General features: G+C 42.8%; 1 protein-coding gene across 1 annotated transcript; it reads left to right on the top strand.

Annotated features, from left to right (window-relative positions):
- The first annotated feature begins 2960 nt into the window (after positions 1-2960).
- On the top strand, positions 2961-3908 carry LOC138528104 (olfactory receptor 2AT4-like). The gene has a single exon (XM_069639554.1). The coding sequence runs from the start codon at positions 2961-2963 to the stop codon at positions 3906-3908; it is 948 nt and encodes a 315-aa protein (XP_069495655.1).
- Positions 3909-24408: the final 20500 nt, after the last annotated feature.

Raw genomic sequence — 24408 nt, 5'->3', positions numbered from 1 at the left:
GGGAGGCAACAGGAGGGGTAGAGACTGCAGCAGGGTTGGCCAGCTCCTTGCAGATTTTAAAGAATTCGTCCGAGTTGTTAGATGCTGCAGAAACACAAGCTTGAATGTGGACTCTCTTCTTGGTGAGGACAGAGAGTCGGTATTGCCTTTGCAGTATGCAACCGGCCAATTTGTCAGACGATGAACAGAAAGCCCTCCATTTCCTCTCAGCCGCCCTACACTTACGTTTAAGTGTAGCTAGGTCAGAGTCATATCAGGAATTGCACTTGGCTTTGGACTTCAAACGGATCCTCATGATAGGAGAAAAAGCATCAGGAGTATCAGGACAGTCTCCTGTAGAAGTAGTCTGAAGGGGGTGGGGTAGCAGGGTAGAAGAATCAAGCAAAACAAGCAACACCTGTGAGCAAGAAGTGGGGGGCACAAGGGAACATCACTTGGATTTGGTGAGCAGTTCACCCAAATGCTCCCTTTATTTATGTATTATTTCTTTATTTCTTTGAACCTGTACTGCACTTTCTCCAAAGCTTTGTTAAAAAATGAAAAGAAAATGTTACAGAAATTAGAAACCTTTGCAACAGTTATCCAACGTGAAGAGCATTTTCTTTCAGGGAGTAATGAGAGGACAGGTTTTAAGAGAGGAAGGAGAAGCAACCAACAAGAAAAGAAGAAGAAACAGAGACAGGCCTATCCACAGTTTTTGTATGAAGAGAGTGAATTAACTTTTGTGAAGTTTGAAGATGGCAGGTCAGAGGATGGATTCTCTGTAATGCAGAACATGATGGGTAAGGTTGGGCAATGTTCTGATCTGTTTCAACCCATTTGCACACAGGCCTGACAAGACTCAAACCAATACCAATTCATCACAGCCTATGTGAATTTCTAGAACTTTAATTAGTGCCTTGAAGTCTATCAAAGACATTGCAGACATTGTGTAGGCGTCTGTGTCCATGACATTGAGGGCTTTGTTATTGACCTGGGTGGGGGCCGTCTCAGTGCTGCCTTTCTAGCTGTATCCCAAATGATAGTCTTGTAGGAGGTTGTAATGCACGATCCTCTGAGGTTGTGGAAGAGTAACATTTTGCTGATGAACTTGCCAATACAAGGAAGTGATGTCATGTTAGCTGGCAAATTGTTTTAGGCAATTGTGGGTTTCTTTCAATAGGGGTGAAATCTGTCCTGTCATCAGCGGATCAGGGAAGATGACATGGGTAAGTCATATATTGATGGTATGGATGAGGGAGTGAGGACGAATTAAGGCAGTTCAAAGAGTCTGGAGCTCGGCCTCACCGTATTCCCTCTGACCCACATTGCTCCGTAACCTGGCATCAATGAACAGGGATCATTTAAAGCCAGGGAGGCCAAGTGTGTGCCTCTCTCTATGGTCCTCATGTCTCAACGGGTTCCTCAGCCCTCTGACTATGCCATCAGAAACAAATGAAGTGGTCGGGCTGCCGAGGGGCCCAGTACCCGAGGAAACCATCATGGTGGGGAGGCCATACTGTGCACCCATTTACTACTGCTTTTTGGGATTTCTGGGGTTGAGGGGCTTTCAACATTTTTAAAAAAAAATATTGTTATTAGGTTATCAATGTAAACCAAAAATAACACAATACAATGTCACAATAATAAGAACAGCAAATCATCAAGGCAAAAGAAGAAGAAAGAAAATAAAAAGGTATACAGATTACAATCAGCACTATAAATTAATGAACAGTGAACAATTAAATACCAGCTTGCTTAAATAGGCAATCCTTCTTACAATGTTCAAACTTCTTTTAAAAAGTGTATTGCAGTAATCATGTGTTACTTAGGTGGAGGTGGGTATGGCATACATGCTCTTCATCTGGCTCACTGTCTATGCCTGCCACACCCTGTTCCCCACCCAGGTTCAGCGAGGCAGGGAAGGCCGATGGGCCAAGGCTAAAAAGGAAAATATCGACTGGATGATAAAAAACAGGAGGAATACAGCCAGGCAAAGCATTGCTACCTGACATAAATGCAGACAACCTAACTACAGCAATGTTTGCCGCTCAACTAAAAAGGAGAAAAAACAAAGAACACACACACTTTATTGCCATTCCCATTGAAATATATTGAGCCAATGTAGGTAATACATGTTGAGTTGTTGAAATCCTAATAGTATACACATCATACAAACCGCTCATCGAAACCCAATCAGTGCAACACATGCTGTCATCTCCTCCCTGCCTCAACACAATCAGAATTTGTCTCTCCATCTAATACCATAATAGCAATCAATAGCGTAATCCCCAAATACTTCCTTAATATCACAATGACATTGAGTATTTGAGGATAAGATACCTTCTACAATGTTTGGTCCTTTATAACAATGATTGGATTTACTGAATCAAGTCCCTTGGCAATGAACTTATCAAATGCCTTGTACTTAGGAGAATGGATGGCTGTTATTTGTAACTGGGTACTGTCCTGTAATGTATATCTACTTGGCTTGATCAAAAGAACACTTTTTGCCTCATTGAATGAGTCTATTGACTGGGCTCTCTCATCTGCTCTAAATGTAGAAATAACATGGATAATAGCAGAATCAATAGTATGTTGCATGCATTGCAAAGAACAGCAAAGAAAGCATCACCCTCAACCAGGTCCAGGCAGCCTACAAAAAATGTCCTATGTTCAGCAAGAGAAAACCTTAATCGTGGAACGAATACTCCCTTAATGAATCCATGAATGCTTCTGCAACCCTTGTTGTAGTGGCATGATTGAGCTAAATATGTTAGCATGGTACCCCAGAGGAATTCTCAGTGGTTAGTAAGTGTTGGCTCACTCATTGCGTTCATTGATTTATGGCTTTCTGGCATTTGTGTTCTATGCTCCATGAAATCTGAGTTCCATAGGCCTCAGTGACCATATAGATCCTTGATTGATTCATTTTAACATCTCATTTGCTCTCCTATTATTCTATTTGCAACAGGTTCATGATGGATGGTCCTTACCAGCGCAACGTAACACCAGTCTTCCTTCTTGTTGGATTCCCATCCCTCCAGAATTTCCAGATTCTGCTTTTCATCATATTTTTGATTTTCTACCTCTTAATCCTGATCGGGAACGTGATGATCCTATGTGCCGTTGTGATGGATCGAAACCTTCACAAGCCCATGTACTTCTTCCTGTCAAACCTCTCTGTATTGGACATCTTGTGCACAACCACCACCATACCTAAGATGCTTGCCATGTTCCTAATGAATTATAGGACTATTTCCTTCCATGGTTGCTTCATCCAGATGTACTTCTTCCATGGCCTTGCAGTGACTGAGTCTTTCTTTCTCGTTGTGATGGCGTACGACCGCTATGTGGCCATATGCTCCCCGTTGCACTACTCAACCAAAATGACAAAAGGCTTGAACGCTAAACTTGCAGCCAGCGCCTGGATAAGTGCCATGATTTTACCAATGCCTGTTGTTATACAGACCTCACAATTACTTTTTTGTGGCTCTTACAAAGTTTTGCACTGCTTTTGTGATCATTTGTCTGTCGTTCAAGCTGCCTGTTCTGATACCACGTTTCAGACCATCGCAGGGTTTTCTATAGCCATGGTGGTCTCCATCGTCCCCCTGCTTCTAGTTTGTCTATCCTACCTGAACATTATCATCGCCATCTTGAAGATTAACTCAAAAGAAGGCCGGCAGAAGGCCTTCTCTACATGCACTGCCCACTTAATTGTTGTCATCACCTATTATTCATCCATTGCTGTATCCTATATTTCCTACAGGACAGACATTGCAATTGATTTTCACATAATGGGGAACGTCATCTTTGCTATTTTGACCCCAATGGTAAACCCAATGATTTACACATTGAGGAATAAAGAAGTAAAAGAGGCAATAGTGAAGCTTGTACAAATGATAAAGCTCCAAGAGAAAATGTGAAATTTGGCTGAAGCACAAAGGACATCTGACCCTAAAAAGAGTGATTTCCTACAGAAAATAGCTAAGCCTTTACTGATCATGTGTACTTTATTGCTATGACATGAATATATCACTGAGCATTGTTTTGCCTCATACATTTCTGTCTGCATCAGATTTCTACCACTTTGTTATTTTAGAGGCTGACCGTCTTGTAATGTCCAACCATATGGAGGAGGTGGATCGTAAATTTGGAGCACATTGCTTGTGATAAAAAGTGTGTGCAGACGGGAGACGGGACGTGACGAAGCATGACGAAGCAGTTTAGGCTTAACTTCCCCTTGTGGAGTGGGACCAAGCCTGAATGGCATGTGGTCTTTCCCCATTTGTAATGACTTGGCAAGTGAACATTAATGGTCTGGAGTTGTTTTGTGAAAGAGATTAAGATCAATTCTAAACCTTCCAGTCATCACATCTTTTGTTTTGTTGTAGTCACCCTAAGTGGGATGTGTATGCTGCGACGTGAGTCCTGTGACTGCAGGGCTTAGCGACCCAAGCTTTTCCTCACTCTGGAGGCGCAACAAGGCTGATATGTGTTTTGGACGCTTGTGGTCTCATTCAGACGGTATGTCATGAAGAGGTTTGGCCTGGACTACCCATTTTTGTGGGTGAGACCAAGCCTGATTTGCACATGGTCATTCTCCTTTTGTATTGGCGTGGCAGGTGAAGAACGATGGTCGAGAAGGTTGCCCAGAGCAATGCCAGATGTTAAAATTAATTTTAAACTTTCCAGCCAGCACCTCTTTAGTTTTGCTGTAGTCACCCCCGAGGGGGATGGGTATACCCAGATATGGGTTCTGTGTCTGCTGGGCCTATAAACCCAAGCTACTCCTCTCTGATGAGTCCCAACAATGAAGATGCATGTCTGGGATGCTTGTGGTCTTGTGCAGCAGGGATATGTCCAAGCTGTTCGGGCAGGGCTGCCCCTTTTGGGTTGGGACCGAGCCAGATTTGCATATGGTCTTTGCCCTTTTGTAATGGCTTGGCAGGTGAAGAACAATGGTCTGGAAGGTTGCCCCGAAGAATGCCAGAGGTTAAGAATAATTCTAAACCTTCCAGCCATCACCGCTTTTGTTTTGAGAGTTGCCTGTGTGTTTGTTAATGCAGGTGAGAATATAACACAACTGAAATCTACCTCAGAATGACTTTTTGGGGGATTCAGCGAGCTTGATGACTGAAACCAGGAATGCATACAGGCACCATCACCAGAATAGAATGGCCAATGAGCATATGGGTAAGGATTTTTGGGTTGCAGGAGGAGATCTAAGAAATGACCCTGAAGAATCAATGTGAGGCTCTCATAAACCATTTACTGGCTTCAGCCTCCTAAACCTTAGCTATGAGTAGGGTCCATACTCTAGATGTGATAGCATCTGTCTGCAAGCAGTCTCCCGTGAATGGAATTGTGGAGGCTCTTGTTAATTTGGTCCGCTTGGAAGGAGACTTATGCACCTTGTGTGTTTTTATGGTCTCTTATACACAATACTATTTGTTTGGTTGGTTTTAGGTGGATAGAAAGGAGTGACCTATACCAGTTGTAGAGTTCTTGCCCAAAGCCTTACTGAACCCTGCATAACACTGCCTTACCTTAGAGCTACACCATTTATATATATTATATTATATTCAGTGAAAAATCTTTGTTAAATAAAATTAGTTGCACTAATAAAAACCTATGAAATTCAGTGTTAAGGGAATGTTGTAGTTACAAGTAAAACCGAAAACCCCAGAAATTCAGCAGTTTTGCTAAGCTTGGCAACCATAACTCATGCCCTACCACTGTGCACTGCTAAGACTAACACCCAGGACATCAAGAATGACATTACAAATGTCATTGATGACAATTATGCTGGACAGGATTGCACACTGATGTGTGTGGTTATCAGCAGGGCATGCTGGGGATGCAAGTCATGATAGAATTGACTAGGGCATGAGGCTCGACCAAGAGTCACACCAAACCACCACCCCAATCCACTGCACTTACCCTGCATCCTAGATCAGTGTCCACTATACCCTCATAATGTGACTAATGGCCAGAGCTCATGTCTTGCAACCATGGCCAGTCTCCACAATCCATGGGGCATGGGCTTCGGCCTTTGCACATTTCCCAATAGGCAAATCAGAGTAGACCTTTGTCCTTCCCGAGGGCAAGGTCCATTGCCCAGGCACCAACATTATATTACTATTTGTTGTACTTACTTTGTAACACTTTGGAAAAATAAAACACAGTACAGATTTGCAAAACCATGCTTTGAGATCCTTGGCGATGCTCCTCGTGATTGTTTGCTGCAATCCTGTCCTGAACTTTGGGCTGCAGCCACAAGCAGAATTTCTTTTCCCATTCAAACCTATCCCAATTTTGAAACAGTTTACCACATAGTTGGTACCTGGTGGCCATGCCCACTTTAACCCCATTGCCGGTCCCTCGTGGTCATGGCCAGTAGCCAGATTGTCCGGGTTATGGTCTTTGGCAATGACCCAGACAATTGGCCACTGCTCACAGGTTATACCTCTGTCACCAAAGGTATATCACTAAATAAAACACAGACACATCTGAAAAACCATGATTTTGGATCCTTGCCAATGCTCCTTGCATGTGTTTGCTTCCAATCCAGCCATTGTTTATTTTTTAAAGTGTCTATACGTATGTTTAGTCATATAACTTAGCCCCCTCGTCACTCCCTCTCTAATTATGCCCCCTCTTGACAAAATCCATCATACTTTGCAAAAACATTAAAATCTGTGTCTAAAATTGTTCTGCAAACATTTGTGCAGATACATCAAACAGCACCACATTTATTAGCCTTTCAAATATTTTGGGAATCCCCCTCAGAACCAAACCTTGCAGTACCATCCGGTACACTGTCTAAAATATTACAAAATTTCATACAGTATCATTGAGTTTCGCCAAGGTTATCAGCCATCCAAAAACCGCTTTTCACTGACCCCGCAACGCAGAAATATGCATGGATGTCCCTGCCTGATTTTTGCCTTTTTATGGCCATATCCCATCCCATCCTCATCACCCCTCACCTCACAGAGATAGTTTCATTTGTTTGAAAAGTGCAATGTTGTGTTTTCTACCATGTTTTTACCGTGATGTCCGCAGACTACGGACACTTTGCAAATCCAACATGGCGTCCATTTCAATAGTTTTGACACACCTCACGTTTGTAATTGACCAATCAGTGAACACGTATGATGTCTGCGAACTTCACGCTGCTCTCTGATTGGTCGAGAGGAGTCTGCAGACTCCGAATCAGGAAATTAGTCCATGTACTGTACTTAGACATCACTAAATTCTTTGTACCTAATTTTTTAAAAATTTTTTGCCCATTTTTAAAACAACTGCTGAATGGATTTACACCAAATTTGCAAAAGCACACTTTTGGGACCAAGTCGACACTCTTGACGCACATTTTGTAAAAATACATACAGCAGTTTGGGCTGTAGGCGCAAGCTACATTTCTTTCCATTGCGTCTATGAGGATTTCCAAAAATGATGGCACTACCCTATAACTCTGCCCCCCCTAGGATAAAACCGCCCCAAACGTTGCACAATCATTCTGAGGGGGCCATATACTTCTTTTGAAAAGTTGGGTGAGGATTCGTCAAGGTGGGGCAAAGTTATAAGCCGCCCAAAAAGTGCTCTTTCTTTGAGTTGAGCAACTTAACCATAACTACAGGGCCGCTACCGCAGGCCCTGCAATATATCCGAGAAGGAAGTCTATAAGTGTGTTGAGAATGGTATTCAGCATTTCATTGATAAAAGCAGAGAGATTGTCTGCAAGCAGTAATTATGGCTCCTCTTAAGGTTAAGTCAACTTCCAGTTAGAGCCATACATGGTGCTGCATGGCTATTACTAGCTAATGAACGATACTGTTGTATTTGTATAAATAAAGCTATGCTAGAAACAGCTCAACACGTTCTAACTGCATGTAGCTCTTTTACATTGATATGATTATGATATGATATGGTATTTATAACGCGCCTATACACAAGTGTTTCAAGGCGCGACGAGGCAAGGGAGGGGGAACAGAGGGAAGACAGACAACGATCCTACTAGGCCAGGTGTCATTCAGATCGCACAAGTGCATGGGAAGGGGAAGGAGGAAAGTGCATGGGGGGGTAAGAGAGAGGGGACAGTGCAGTACATGGGATAGTAGAATAATAAGATAAAATAAATAAAAAGCGGCCAGCTGGTGGCAAGTGCAAGTTAAGTGCAGGCATAGGTGCTGTTAGGGGGACTGTAGGGATACAGAAAACAGTCCCCCGGCGCAGGGGCTGCCAGGGAGGCAGTGCAGGTGTGCAACTGGCGAGTTGACACATGTAGACTTGTATAGCCGTTATATGTACCTGTCTTCCTTCATAATAACGACTCATTTCTGGAATTTTTGTTTAAATTCCCCGTCAGAATCCTTAAACATTGCCATGTTTAAAGTATGGTGGGCTGATGAACATCTCTGGGCTTGCGCTGAGTAAACTCCCTGTCCCTTTTATGGAATATGATGGGACTAGGAACTTTGATGTAAGGACATAGAAGAGAAGTGCATATCTGTACACCCGAGTTTGTGATACTTTTTTCGATTCTTTAATACCTGATGTGTTGATGTGGATTAATCTGTTTTTATGGGATCTTTTCATGTTGTTATATGTATTGAGTATTTGTATCTGGCTTTAAGTGATATTGATACACATTTTATAACTCTTAATGATCTTATGAAAATTGATGTGAATGGTTTTTGTACTTTGTATTAATGAATGCTGATGATGATGATGAATTTTGATGGTTTTTTGATTAATGATGACAATGTAGTTTGAATGTAATAATGAAAGTTGTACACGTTCATAATGAACTATAAACAACTATATTAATAAATACATAAATAAATATAGAGTACATGTAATACTGGCTAAAAAGTAGAAATGGGTCAACTGCATGTGGTGCACACTTAGTCCCCATTGCCTGTACACCACAGGAAACACTCATAAATACTCATATTCTTAGTCTCCTTTATTATAGCACACATCACAAGCTGAACTGCATCCTGGCACTTAAGAAAATATGTTATTATTAACCAACTTGAGTGGTACACAATGTATCACCCTTGTATGAGTGAAGGGCTGAGTCGACCTTTCTGGGATGCAGACCTGCGTTTGCAGGTGTCCCACAGATGTCAAACGAAAGTGCTTCACTTGATGTGCTGCCTTGCTTTAACCAGTGATATCAGGAATGGCGAGAACATGGTGTACAGTCTTTTGACTGCCTTTCCTCTTCTGAGGGAGACCACCCAGGAAATGCTGCAATGATAAGGCTGCCATGTGCCTAATGGAGCGATACAATAGGGCAGTGTAAGTTGGTAGAGCAGTTAGGTGGTTTTCTGGGTGGCTGGAGGGCAGGAGATTGTCAGGGTAAAAGGTATTCAGGGTGGGAGTGTATGAGGGTTTGGGCAGAAGCATAGGTGAGGACAGGGCAGGGCATGTGGCAGGGAGGGTGGTGGATGCAAGGGAATGGAGGATTTGAGGGGTAGAACTCCCTGAAGAAGGCCACATCCTGTCCTTGGATGCTTCTCCAAGGACATACAAAAAAGGTTGCCTTTTTTGGAGTGGTCTGAGATGCGCAGTCAAAAGACATAGAACCATGAAAATATAAAGGTTGATGCTTGTATGGTAATTCTTTATTAAAAAAGTAAATAAATAAATAATATTAATAGTAATAAAATAAAATAAATAAATAAAGTGGTAATTTGTTTTCATTTTGCCTAAATCGTACATGGTGGGGCATGATCTCTTGCAATGGCACATCTAAAAGTGACCATAAACACCAAATAAAAACTGGTATGCTATAAAATGGCAATATCCCACCATGTTTTCTGACATGGATGTTCCTGTTGGCCTAACTATCAAAATGAACAAGAAAACAGTGCGTAGGAGGCATAGCGCTGAGAGGAAGCAACAGAGCCTGGCTCCACGTGTAAAGAAATGACCTCAAAGAAGAAGGAATACTGATTCACTGGTACGACTTTAGAAGGGCTGCAATTGATTTAAGTCTTAAAGGCATGGTCCAGTAAAAAATGTTATTGTCCCTACGGGTCGGCCATGTTTTTTTAAGCCTAAGTGGCTCGATTTTAGAAAACTTTCCTATGGACCTTACCCGAGTTTTCGTCCATTAAACGCAAGCGAAAACAGGCACCAGGGAGCCGCCATTTTGTGATAATCCTATCACTTGCCGCATCACCCTGGCTGACCTGCTTCTGCGGCACTAAATCAAATCCCCCGCCCCTGAGCCTGACATTATCAAAACATTCATATTCCCCGCCTCTCTCCGTGACGTTTCTGTGCTGTGTAGGCAAACGCGCCCAGTCGTCTTCTACGCGACTCCACACAGAACCCAGAAACCAACACAGACCATCTCACTACACAGCGCGCCACAATTCGGAATATGAAACTGTACTTTAAAATCAAACAGCAACACGGTACATTTGGTAAAGTACATTTATTTGACATTAAATGTTTAGAGAATATTCAGCAATTGCCATATGAACTCCGACAGCCATTTATTTTCATTTATCTGTATCCGCAAATCCGTCTAAGTTAATATTGAGTCACGCGCTGTTCCTTTATGGTACACAGGGTGTTGCTTTTCGTTAAAAGAAGCACTTTGGAAGCACGGTGAACCGCAAGGCTGTTCCATCAACTAGGCACTAGTCCATCGTAAAGGTTGATATGTTGCTTCTAGCCGTTAGTACAGAGTAAGGGCATGTGGGCCCTTGGCGATCGTCCCATAAATTTGTCAGTGTGCTCCAGTTGTTCACACGAAGCTGCAGGTGTCTGTTGAAAAAACCATCTGCCGGTGTCTCAAACCGATGACAGTAGCAGAAGGGGAGCAAATACCTGTTATGAAAACAATAAAATTATAATTAGTCTCGCCAGCCGATCTTCATTAATATTACTCATTTTATTTATTATGGCCGATCAGAAACTATTTGCTTGCAAGGATAGTTCAATGGAGTATGTTCGGCTCTAAAATCAATGCGAAAAGTAACGAAATAAATCGAGGCCAACACAATGAGAAACGACAGTTAGTCTACATGAGTGTGGAATGATATGATATATGATATGGCATTTGTAACGCGCCTATACACAAGTGTTTCAAGGCGCGACGAGGCAGGGGGGGAACAAGGGCAGACAGACAACGATCCTACTAGGCCAGGTGTCTTTCAGATCGTGCATGGGGAAGGGGAGAGGGGGGTAAAAGTGCTGTACATGGTTAGTAGAATACAAGATAAATAATAGGGCCAGCTGGTGGCAAGTGTAAGGTAAATGCCGGGAGAAGGGGCTGAAGGATACAGAGACAGTCCCGTAGTGCAGGTAGGCAGTGCAGGGAAAAGTGGCTGGGCCAAGGACCGAGATCGGTGAGACCACTGGACCTGCATGCCCATGTGCCCACTACAAACACGTTTTCCTTGCTTTTCCTAGCTCTACATTCATTCATTTATTCATGCATCCATTCATTAATTCTTCATTCCGGTATAAAAGCGTCTAAAGATTTACTCACATTATATTTGAAATTTCCATTGTGTCTCTGCGTAACGCAGTCTGTAAAACGGACCGTGCTCTTGACAACGATTTTTCGTATACTGAACTAAAATGAAACTCGGTCTAGTTTCTGAATTTTCTGCCTTATCGTCTCTTACGTTATTGCGCACCCCCTTCAAATGAAGTTCTTTCGGCATGGTCCCTGTCTCAAGGTCAAAAAACAATAGACCCTTATACTTCCAGTGCGACTTGAGGGCCTCTTCTGGGCGCGAGCTGAAAATCAAAGCCGCTGTCCTTCGCATTCTTTATTTGCAACATCCCATAGTAAAGGCATCTGTGAGAACTTGAAGTTTAGAATCCCTCTATGTAGTGCGCCACAATGTGCAAATGTGAACTGGCTTCTCTCCCAAATGCCACGGCCCGCTTGGCGCGTTCTAAGGCCCCCAATTGTGTCCCCGTTGTCTGCGAGCTTTGCAGCCCAAATGGAGACATTTAATTTTTGGCGGAAGGTCAGGGAAAGTATAAAGTACCACAGGAGTTGAGTTAAAAGTGAGATTTATTGTTTGTTTGTTTGTTTTATTATTTGCAATACGCAAGCCTCCCCTCCGTTAACAGTGCGCAACAGTGCACAGCATTTACATTTACATGAGATGAGACATGAGAGAAATATATACATACACATATATGAGGTGAATAGAGAGAATTCAAAGATTACACCCAACTTGTTCGCCACCCATGATGGTGAAGGTAGGGGTTAGGGTTACAGGTACACTGTACAATAGCATTTATTTACAAAAAGACAATCGTATTGCAATCATTTAAACCGGGATTTGTACTTCACAACCAGCTGTGCTTCTGGTGGACATGGCACAGTTGCAATGTTCGGTGGAAATGGATCACTGCTCTGCACAGAAACGTCCAAAATTCCATATCTGTGCTTCTCTAACACAGCAACAATAAGGCCTTTCACAAAGTCGAACTGCATTTCATCATAGACTGGTTTGATCACCCATTGCTTACTTCGTTTTGAAAACACCTTAGTGTAGCGAGGCATCCTTACTTTACCCCTAGTCCTAGATTGTTCACGTCCGACATTGCTGTTATGGGCCAAGACCGCTAGTAGAGTGCGATGTTTCATGCCCCGAAAGCTAAAATGCAAGCGCTTTGGCCTGTACTTTAGGCACATATTGTAGAACACCTCCAAATCTCCTGTGTGACAGAATTCTGTCAGTCCTCTCAAATCTCTTGATAGAGTTTTGTCGAAAACAATCTTCTCAATGGCTTTGTGTGTCGTTGAAGATGGAATCAACCACTTCTTCTTCCTTGCCTCCTCTGGGGACAAAGGGCCATGTTCACATTGGTGGAAATGTAGGTTTTCTGACCAGCGGTGAACGTTGGTACAGTGGTGCATCAGTAACCGCAATTTTTCAAGTAGTATTTCCACTGACCCTTCACAAGTTTTTGAGCTCCACCAAAGATGGTTGGTGATAGACTGGGACCACTGCAAAATACTTTCAAAACCTTTTTTTTTTCCTGCAGCTGAGATTTTCTTACTGATTGATTTAGCAAGATGCCATACGTCAAATTGATGATTAATAAGCGGGAACAGCTCTCTCATTGTCTTGGCAATTGAAACGTGTCTGTCTGTGGCTATGAGGTCGATGTGCATTCCCCTTGATTGTAGATATTCCACTGATTTTATAAATCCTAGTTTCTCCATGGCCACTGAGGATGTACATTGTGTTACCTGCACGACCACCGAACTCACAATTTTCTTACTATCCATGTCGTGAAAGTGGTAGGTGCAGTACTTGGCAGAAAATCCAGGGCTGTCGCACTGTCTATCGCCGGCTAGCCTGAAACGTTTCCCTTCGAATGTACTTGCTAGAGACAATTGTTCAATCTTCCAAGCATCACTAATGGCCGTAAACAGATAATCACGTTGGTATATGTAGTACAGCGATTTAGAAATGAAATGGAGTCCTACAAACTGAAAGAAAGCCTCTAACTTTCTAAAACTGGAGCCACTAAAAAGTGATGCAGCTGCACACAGTAGATTGCCTGCTGGCATTTTCCCCAGCATCGTTTGTGCAGACCATGAGAACCTATGATTTAATCGACAGGCAGCATTTATTTTGACGTTACTGCCTTTTATTTGACGAGTCACATTAATCAATGGCTTCCCACATACTTTCCCTCTAACTGAATGCCCACATTTCAGCATACTTATAATTTCCATCAAACAACTGTCGAATACAATGTATTTGCTCTCTTTCATTAGACTGTCATCCTGCGTCAACGTTGTTTCGGCCTGTGACTTTGTAGAGATTTCAACACATTGGAAAGTAATATCACTGCTATCAAGTTCTGATGCATCTATGGATGCTGCGGCTGGTTCATTCTTTGTCATTTCGACATCTGCTACTTCAACATTGATGGGAGAAGACAACAATGTCGACATGTTTTTGGGTGGCAATTTTTTGGCGGGTGTAGATTGTGTGAATTGATCTGCAACTACTTCAGAGCTATCTTCAATACATTCAATATCATCTTCTTGTGGCGGTGCGGTCGCACTGTAGCAATGGTCCAATGCTACTTTGCTGTATTCTCCAAACACAGTTAATTCATGTTCTGGCCATTGGACATGAGCATCTCGAGCCTGAACATGCCTCGCCTCAATTAATAGTTCCTCCATAGTGCACATGGTCTGGCAAGCAACATCTCTCATTCGCTTCACTGTCTGTGTATGTATAGTTCTGACACCCACGGGTAACGAGAGGAGAGATTGGAAAAGGGATGTTCAGTTTAAACACAAGATAAAGTGTAGTCCAATGACTGGAAAAAACATACAATAGTCCCCAGCACAAACATTTTTTTAAAGTTATTAACTGTTTGTAACTAACCTTTTTTTGTTTTTTTTTCTTTGCAACTTTTTTGACTCGACCTTCAACATCTGCACTCTGTAGCTCCGATTCGTTTCCGTATGTCCTCCCTTCCTCTTGCGCTGCAACGACTATATTTTCTGTATCCGCATAGACAGCACGGAATGAGGCTCCATCGTCTCCCTGAAACATAGTACTTTCATTACTATGTATCAAAATATTGTTAGCATAAAACACACGTGAGGACGAACACACAGGTACATCTCAATAGCCAAACACGATTTAAACATTGTGTGCAACAATCAAACGACAAGTATTCGACCAGTGATGATCTATTTTGATGGAGCTGTCAGTATCCATACCTCTGGTTCTGCATGGACTGCCATGAATGGTTGTATTGGAGAGGAGGCATCAGCATCTCCCTGAAACACAGTACTTACATTAGTATGGTTTTCAATATTGGAAACATAACACACACTTGGGGTCGACGGCACAGGTACATATAAAGAGATAACCACAAATGATGCATTGTCTAAAACAATCAAGGAAAATATAAATATGCAGATTTCATCGACTTATTTCTCCGATTCCTTTACATCTGCATCATCAAAATGGGATGTTGTGATTGTAGTGGAAGCTCCATCGTCTCCCTGAAACACAGTACTTGCATTAGTATGGTTTTCAATATTGGAAACATAACACACACTTGGGGTCAAACGCACAGGTACATATAAAGAGATAAACACAAATGATGCATTGTCTAAAAGAATCAAGGAAAATCTAAATATGATCACATTTCATCGAGTTATTTCTCCGATTTATTTACATCTGCATCATCAAAATGGGATGTTGTGATTGTAGTGGAAGCTCCGTCGTCTCCCTGAAAAACAACACTTGCGTTAATAGGGAAGAATGTATAGCAAATGGAATCACGTTATATGATCACGCATGATGGAGCTGTCAGTATCCATACCTCGTGCTGCTGAAGAATATCTATGGATGTTGCAAATGTAGTGCGCACTTCCGAAAGCTGTTGCGCCGATTCGTATACGCATGGTCCCGCTTCCACTTCTCCTGGAATTACTTGAATGTCAGGCTCTGCATCAAGTGCAGGGGTTGACGCTCCATCAACTGCCTGAAACATAGTACTTGCATTAGTGAGAATTACAATAGTGAAAACATAACACACACCTGGGGTCGACAGCACAGGTACATATCAACCGCTAACCACGAATTAAACATTGTGTAGAACAATCAAACGATGGAGCTGTCAGTATCCATACCTCCTGCTGGTGAAGAACATCTAGAAATGTTGTAGATGTGGCGGACGCTTCAGCATCTCCCTGAAAGACAGTACTTGCATTAGTATGGATAACACTAATTATAACTGAAAACAAACACCAGTGGACGATAACTAAGGTGTATATCAATTGGAAAGCACTAACCAAACATTCGGTAAAATAATAAAACGATAGAATAAAACTATTACTTGACATGCATAAAACAAGTCTGTAGCGGATTAGCCTAGTAAGATTACCTGATATGCGCTAGAAGTGGTTGATAACTGCGACCACGTGAAGGATGTAAAATGTTCTTGCTTCAGATTCAAGGGATAGTCAAGAAGTTGTAAAGGTAAATTAATGATTGATAATGAAATGCCAAAATTAAAAATAGCCATGTAAGGCGACAGAATACTTGAAAAATGCTCAATACAGTACAGTTCCCTGTTCCCATATATATACATTTTGTTTGTGGGTTATGAAATCGAAAAAGAATATATTGATAAATGTCATTATTCAAAAAGCTATACACTCATATCAATATCGAAATTATTACAAGGGATAGAACACCTACAATATCAATTAATCCATTTGGCTACCTACACACTACCGCAAGGCCTGAAGCTAAATCCGGACACTTCACTCACCAGTGGCGGAATGTGGACGAATAGAGTGGGAATAGCGTTTTCGAGCAATTTCCGTGTCGTTCGCCGTTTATTCTTCTTTGTTACCCAAGATGTTGTGTACATGTCCAAGGAAAAGTGCCGGCTGCAGATGCGGTATCGATCACCCCTCCTGTCCTGTAAGACTTGTTGGACTCTACTTTCCAGCTCATCCAGTGGATATCCACAATGTCTGACCCATTCTCTTATTCGATCAACAGTTTTCGGGAATACATGCATTGTAGTGGCTTCAGATTTCGCATGCGTCTTCGTAGGGCAACCGCTAATCGAACAGGCAGACATTGTTGATAAATCTGAAAAGTAAATATCGACATTATTATACAATCTTCATGAATAAAGATTTGATACAAAAGTAAATGGATCATACAATGATCAATGCAAGGTTTGTTTTGGTCGCCGGAACTATACCAGTTCATTATGTGCGGCTTAGTATTTGCATAAGTTGCAGAAATGTATAAATGATGTGACTAAAATCTGAACATGTGACTCGTCCCTTGGATGTTCTGCCTTGCACGAGAAGGAAACATGCTTACATTATAGACTGGACCCCCGAAGGATGCAATTCGATGACAATAGACAAAGATGAAAATAAATAGATCTATTGATAGCATAGCAATGGAAACTCAAGTCAATAGCAATGAGACCAATGAACATAGCACTATTGTGTACTCTACTCGCAAATAAATAGAAATTTCAAAAATCTGCGAAATATGACTAGGATAGATGGCCTTACCTTGACCAACAAACAGTTGGATTCAACAAGCAGAGCAGTATGTTGCAGGAGAATAGGTGGGTGGCCACAGGTAGCACACTGATGGGTTTGCTCTAAGCGGTCACAGAAGTTCACGGATAGCACGACGACGAGCAGATTAGCGTAAATCTCAGTGGTTGCCAGGTAGCCCGTTCAGGAGTTGACTTGCAAAGCAAAAAGATGTTCTCATCAGACATATCAAGTGGTTTATAAAGTATTAGAAACAGGGGTGTGTTTGTGAATGAATGACGTATGTATGTCGTTGTTTTAGGGGGGCGGCCTGCTTGAAGGGGTGGCCTGGCTGGAGACACGGGGTCTGAGGAGGCCATGTGAGCGATGGCCCCTGGGCGTGGGATACCTTTTGAAGTGTACATGCTGTTTGGCACCTTGGCCGTTTGCGCCCGTGACAGCCCCCCATGTCAGCGCTCATCCCCGGGTGCAAACCGCCTTTGATAGAGGGTGGGTGGGATGGAGGGGCCTGGGGCGTGCAGATAAGGCACAGGAAGACTGCTGAATGGAGACACACTTATGTGGATTTCAGGGGGGCAGCCTGCTTCAAGCGGAGGCCTGGCTGGAGACACGGGATCTGAGGAAGCCATGTGACCGATGGCCCCTTGGCGTGGGATACCTTTTGAAGTGTACATGTAGTTTCGCACCTTGGCCTTTCGCGCCCCTGACAGCGCGCATCCACTGGCGCGAACCGCCTTTGATAGAGGGTGGGTGGGATGGAGGGGCCTGGGGCGTGCAGATAAGGCACAGGAAGACTGCTGAATGGAGACACACTTATGTGGATTGCAGGGGGGTGGCCTGCTTCAAGGGGAGGCCTGGCTGGAGACACAGGGTCTGAGGAGGCCATGTGACCGATGGCCCCTTGGCGTGGGATACCTTTTGAAGTGTACATGTTGTTTGGCACCTTGGCCGTTCGCGCCCCAGACAGCCCCACATGCCAGCGCTCATCCACGGGTGCGAACTGCCTTTGATAGTATATCGTTGCTTATCAATAACAAATGCCACATACCGGAGATTCTTGTGAGCACAGACCCACACTTCAACCGGTGTTTTATAGTGGTGAAGACCCTAAGGCCTGTATAATCCAATGGTAATTGTTAGTATAGATATATGTGTGACTTTTATAGAGACATAACCTACTGAAAGACCTTGAACAAGTGTTATTTAGTGCATGCATTATCGAGAATATGTTATATTAGCTTAGATAGATAGTGACCACCCTGCTTCACATCGACCAGACCTTCACCCATTCAGAGCACAGATGTCTGACGTCCATCCTTGACTGGACACACACTTGATTCATTTAAAAAATCGAAACAACCGTTGTTAAAATATATGTGGTGTTTTATTTTGTATCTTATTTTCATGACACAAAAATACAAGACTTTAAAGATTATACAGGTCAGGTTGCAGCACAGCGAGAGAAAATCCCCTGTACTGACCGCTGTCACTCGGGAACGTTTCTCTTATGGCACAAACGGAACAGGCGGGTATCACTCTTCGAACGCGGTGTCCAAGCCTCCCATGGAGCCACCATGTAAAGGAACGATAGGCCACCAGCCTGTACCACCTGTGAAAAGGAATGAAACAAAGGGCCTCATTACACGGATGGCGGAGAACCATGGCGCTATTAGCGCCATGGTTCATGCCGGTAAAATACCGGCACCACCTTGGCGGAAAGAGGAATTACCGCCCCATTCCAAGGTTGGCGGGGCGGTAATTCCCCCTTCCACCATTGCCCTTCCCCATTCCCATTTTTGCCTCATAGGGCATAAATGGGAATGGGGAAGGTGCTAATTACGGTACCGCAAACTGCGGTACCATAATTAGCTCCCTGGGTCCCTTTGCGGGTTGGTTTTTAACGCCTGCAAAAAGTAGGCGTTAAATCCCCCAACCCGCAAAGGGACCTCGTAGTAAGGCGGTAAATCTTTATCGCCATCCGTGTAATGAGGCCCAAACTGTTTTTAAATGACCAAGATAAGTTTAATAAACGTTTGTTGTCAATGAAGATTCTTGTAACTAATGGTATTCTGCACGGACAAATGCTATCTAGACAATGCACACTATTGAACGACTTTCATGCGTTACTATGATATGAATATATAATTTTGGATATAGTAGAAGAACATGAAATAGGAGTGGCATGACAAGCAGAGTATACTTACTCGTTACTCGGATTACGAGGACGAACAGTTGCGCGAAGTTCGTGCATAAGCACCATCATTATTCTCAACACGGCCCATGTGAGGCAGGCTGCCCTGAAGTCTAGCAGCTCGGTGATGCATTGCGGTCGGGCTCGCCTTCCGAAATGTAGGCCAGGCATCCCGAGTTTTCTCGGCAGCAGCAGTTCTTGTCCTCGGTTGGCATTAGCTCGCACCGATTGCATATGCACCATGTGGAGACGCCGTCCATGCGACTAGGCCGAGGCTCTTCATCTGTTGAATCGTCCTCCCAACTGCCATCCGAATCCCCATCGTTTTCGCGTGCTTCCCTTTCCAGTAGTTCCTCCTCGGTATACTCGGGCTCGTACATGTAGGGCATTATTGTAGCCATTGTGTGGTAAACATAGTAAAATAATTTACAGAGATGGTACAGGTGTTCACATGGGCTACAAGTGGCGAAGGTAGCTGACCAGAGCACAGAAACGAGTCACAGAATACTCAAAGTAACACAGAGAGAGGAATGGAATCGAAAATCTGCTGCTGTGTGTTGGGAAACGGTCTGTTTATACTTATTGAGGAAAGAGGCGTCCTGCCATTTCCATGGTGACACGTCATTAGCTGAGGCGCAGCGATTGTTGACATGAGACGTGCTTTGGCGTTGGGAAATGGGCGGTACGAGTCTGCTGATGACAGGCTCAGGAAGGGGGATTTGATTTAGTGCCGCAAAAGCAGGTCAGCCAGGGCGATGCGGCAAGTGATAGGATTATCACAAAATGGCGGCTCCCTGGTGCCTGTTTTCGCTTGCGTTTAATGGACGAAAACTTGGGTAAGGTCCATAGGAAAGTTTTCTAAAATCGAGCCACTTAGGCTTAAAAAAACATGGCCGACCCATAGGGACAATAAAAATGTTTACTCGACCATGCCTTTAAGAGTAAACTCAGTCTCCAGTCCCCGTGAAAGAGTGTGGGAGCAAGATTGGTTGCCGCCTCATGTCACCTAAGGCACCACTTAACCATTCTACCTGTAATGCTGAGGAAATTGTTTTTACCTCTGTTCTTTAATCTCTGTAACTAAGCTGTACGTACTCTTTTTACCTGCGCCCTGATACCTCTGGGTCCGGCATGCACAATAAATAAATAAACAAAGAAACAAACAATATAATTTTACACATCAGGCCGGGGATGTGACACATTTTACACATGAGGGATAAGATGTGACATGACCCCTGCACCGTGCAGCTGTGGTGCTCATTACAAGTTTCCCGGTCCAAAACGAATGTTGGTAAAATTGCCAGTAATTCTGCCACTGCCTTTTTTTTCTGAACCGGGGAAATAAAGGTTTCCCGGTAGGGCCTTTAACTTATGGACAGGCCTGACCTGTCAGTAGATCAGGATCCTACCGGCAACTAAATGCCGGAATCACCAGCACTGGTACAACCGTTGCCGGGTATTCCAGCAATCCCCTCCCATGTAGTGCTATGGTACTCCATGGAATGGGAACTTACCTCCCTTTCCGCCGCTTGTAATATCTCGGTAATACCGGACTGTTTTCTGATATCCCACCAGAATTACCAGCGGGATACCGGGACATTCGTAATGACCCAGCATTAATGAATTTTCTAAATGGCACTATCATGAAACAAGTGGTGGGTCCCCAAATCAGGGGACCTGGGCTGAAGCTGAAAGCCTCCTGCAAAGGCAATGGTCAATAATCAGACTGTAGAAAATTGTGGACTGTGTATTAATGTGCTTTAGCAAATAAGGCGCCATCATCTCACATTGAAAGGAAAAGACCAGCTAAGTAGAATAAGAAAAAAATATATCTGCCAGTGAAGATAATACATTCTTGTGATAGTTGTCAAGATATTAATTACTCATTTCTATGACTCTGAAGAAAAAGGCATGAAATACATCAGCAAGTCACTGTTTTATTTCAGGTTGCATTATGGGAATTGTGTAGTTATTAAATGCAGTTCACTTATCATTAGCACACGTTCTGATGGAACCAATAGCAGGAAACAAGAAAACCATAAACAAGCTCAATATTAAATATCGCCATGGGCACTATTTAGATGGTCCTGTAAGAAAGAATCCTCACTATGTGAAGACTGTCTAGGCAAAACAAGGATCCTGGAGTTTACAAAGAGGAACAAGTGCAGCACTCACAAATGGTATTAGGAAAATACCACATTGACTCGCGCATTGAGCCTAACCTATCTGGGTTTTACCATTATGAGTCGACCATCGTACCTGACTGTCCGCATGGTTTTGACTCACACTATCAACTTCCTAATTAATCAGATGCTAATGATTGACAGAAAGTATGGACGTTTTTCCATGGCACCATTTATTGAGCTTGATGAGGGGAAAATAGTTCAGAAATTAACATATGCTATGGTATTGTGGGCCATGGGGTCTTATAGGTGGCCAGATAAAATGGATGCTATAATTTGGAAGCAAGTTCTGGGAGTATCAAACGCTATCCCATTGGCAGCAATACGTTACAAACTCTGACTCTTATCTCTTGTCTCTTGTCTTTGACTCTTGTCTCTTGTCTTGTGCGAGTTAAGTGGAAATTATTGGCCTTGTTTCGGAAAATTGTTTCCCATCAGGATACGTTATACTATTATGTTCATTTTTTGTAAGTCAGGAAAGGAAAGCTCTGGGGTGTTGCTTCCGTTGACTGCTACCTTAAGAGAGTACTGCGAGGAAAGGTTATCAGATGTTGATCAATGTGCGAATGATCTTGTGGAAACCGCAGATAGTTACGTTTGCTCCGTACAATGCTGACTGGAGCTACACCATTGACCAATTCCACAATTACCCGTGCCTTTCCCACTTGTCCCATGAACATAAAACAAAAAGGAAATGTGGCATCTTATTTGAACCTTTTCCCTAATCGCTTTTACAGGAGAATTTTATTACGGTTTACATGGAATTTGCTTCCAAATTTTCTAATCGAAGAAAATTGGTTGGTAGTGAGGCGGCTTACTGACGATTCTGTAAAGATCCGAAGGAAACAGAAACCACAAGCCATTTTCTGCTAGATTGCCCCGCTCTCTTGACAGAGAGGTTGAGCTATTTTAGAAAACTGCTTTTAAATGTAAATTTAGCCGACAGTGATAATATGTGGAAGAGATGTCTAAGTGCCAATTTAACCTCCGAGGGGATAGCCTCAGGCTTTTTTTATTAATTGAAATGGGAAGAGAATTAGATAGGAGAGAGAATGAATTGGTTTTTCATACTATCGCCGGTCTGCTTAGTGTTAATGTTGTATGTATTACATTCTATAGGTGCTATGCTTGATAAGTTGCACGATTGCAAATTTGCACATTTGAGACTACGAAGGTCTTCTTTTAAAGTAATCGATGGACCTCTTTTTAAAAATAAAAATGTGTTTAGTACTTATGGATTGAAGGATATGTGATTTGTATGATAATGTTTTGAAACTTGCACAATGTTTTGTAAAGGTTTGCTATTATAAACCGTATCCAATAAAACAAATAATTAGGCTTCACTTTGCATTTAATTCTAATCTATGGCTGGTGAGTGGAGTCATGCCGATTCGATGCATAGGGAATTGGATGTATGTGACTTCGAGTAAAGAGCTGAAAAAGAGAGGTTTACCCCAAACCTTCAGAAAAAAAAATGTCAAATGAAGGTTTACTGTGCATTCGACCAAGTATAAAAAATCGAAGCCCATAATACCTAACAAGGGGAGCACGGCTTGCAGGGATTTCCCCCAATCCCCTAGTTCAGTATTATGAGCTGCAGAGGTTGCAGGGGTACCCCTGCATAAATTAAATGGCCAGCGGGGGGAAGAAAACAAAATCCCAAAAACTCAAATTACAAAATGCAAACAGGTGGGCTTCGAAATTTTGTAATTCGAATTTTTGGGATTTGGTTTCATAACGTAGATCCGAAAAAGACATACTATGCTCCCGGCTTGCAACTTGTTCCTCAACAGATTCGGTACTAAAGAGAGTGTATCTATTGGAACACAAGGTGCTGCAACATATGTCTGTATGAATGCATGCATTTAATGCCTAGCTGGCTAAGATCTGATCACTGTGCAAAAGCTGGGGAGAGTGGTACAGAATGACATGAGGGAGATTGGGTAGTAAAAAGGAGAGGGAGCCCATCGGTTATTCAGTGGTCAACATAAAAAGAGGTGTTCTTCAAAGAAAAGGGTCTTCAGATAATTGCCATAAGAGCCGGAGGGAGGGGGACAGCCTGCTCAATAGAACTCATTTTCTCTTGAGTCCTAGTGCATAGCACAAGACGTTTCATTTTTTTTCCCTTTCCTGCGCTTCTTAGTTTGCAAGATGGCAGCACCACCACGTCTGGTAGTGCAATGGCCTTTCAAGGTGATGATTTTGTTAGGTAGGTGTAAAGATGCTTTGGTCCTATCATGGCCAGATAGCGGGTGGCTGCTTCTTTAGAGGAGTTGCTGGCCTGTTGGGGTAGCTAGCGCAAATTATTGATTGTGAGGGTGTGGTGTCTAAAACACCTGTAAACTCATAGAGAACTGGCATGATGTGTCTAAAACCTTGAGCAGAAAGAGGAATTGCCAGAATACAGTAGAGGAGATATTCTTCTACCAGTTCAGATTAATATTCTACCCCTCTCTCACAGACTTTCAGCATATTATGGAATGTATCTATTTATAAAATGGTGAAAAGTAAAGAACAATGAAGAGAAACTAGAATTCCATTGCCAATTTTTCCCAGGCTCTAAGGTATTGCCTAAGATAAGTTGAGTTGCAGCAATAGTCAGACAGGACTATCAAAGTTGACAGTTGTTATATGCATCAAGTTTCCTATGGGTTGCTGAGTTTGTGGGAGTGGATGTACAATGATTGCCATGCATATCTAGTAGTTAAGAATGTCCAGCGAGTATGGGATGTTGGTATGGCATGTGTAGGGCTTCTAGAGAGACATGGCCATAGCACTTGTGTGGGCTGTATCTTTTGCAAACCCTGCAATAAATTGATGAACTGTGCAGAGTGTCAATAACCTTGTTACTGTTCATCTATTGTTAGCAGTGGTCAGGCAACCTAAGACCATCTCTTAGGATTGGTATGGAGTGCCGGAAGTACGGCGTAACACTTTATCACTTTAAACAAAAGGGCTGTTTTTGCAGAGCAATGACTTAAATGCTT

Source organism: Ambystoma mexicanum, chromosome 7q (genome assembly GCF_040938575.1).
Source record: "Ambystoma mexicanum isolate Mex_15411 chromosome 7q, UKY_AmexF1_1, whole genome shotgun sequence".
In the NCBI taxonomy this organism is placed as follows: domain Eukaryota; kingdom Metazoa; phylum Chordata; class Amphibia; order Caudata; family Ambystomatidae; genus Ambystoma; species Ambystoma mexicanum.
This window is presented reverse-complemented; position numbering and strand designations above follow the sequence as displayed.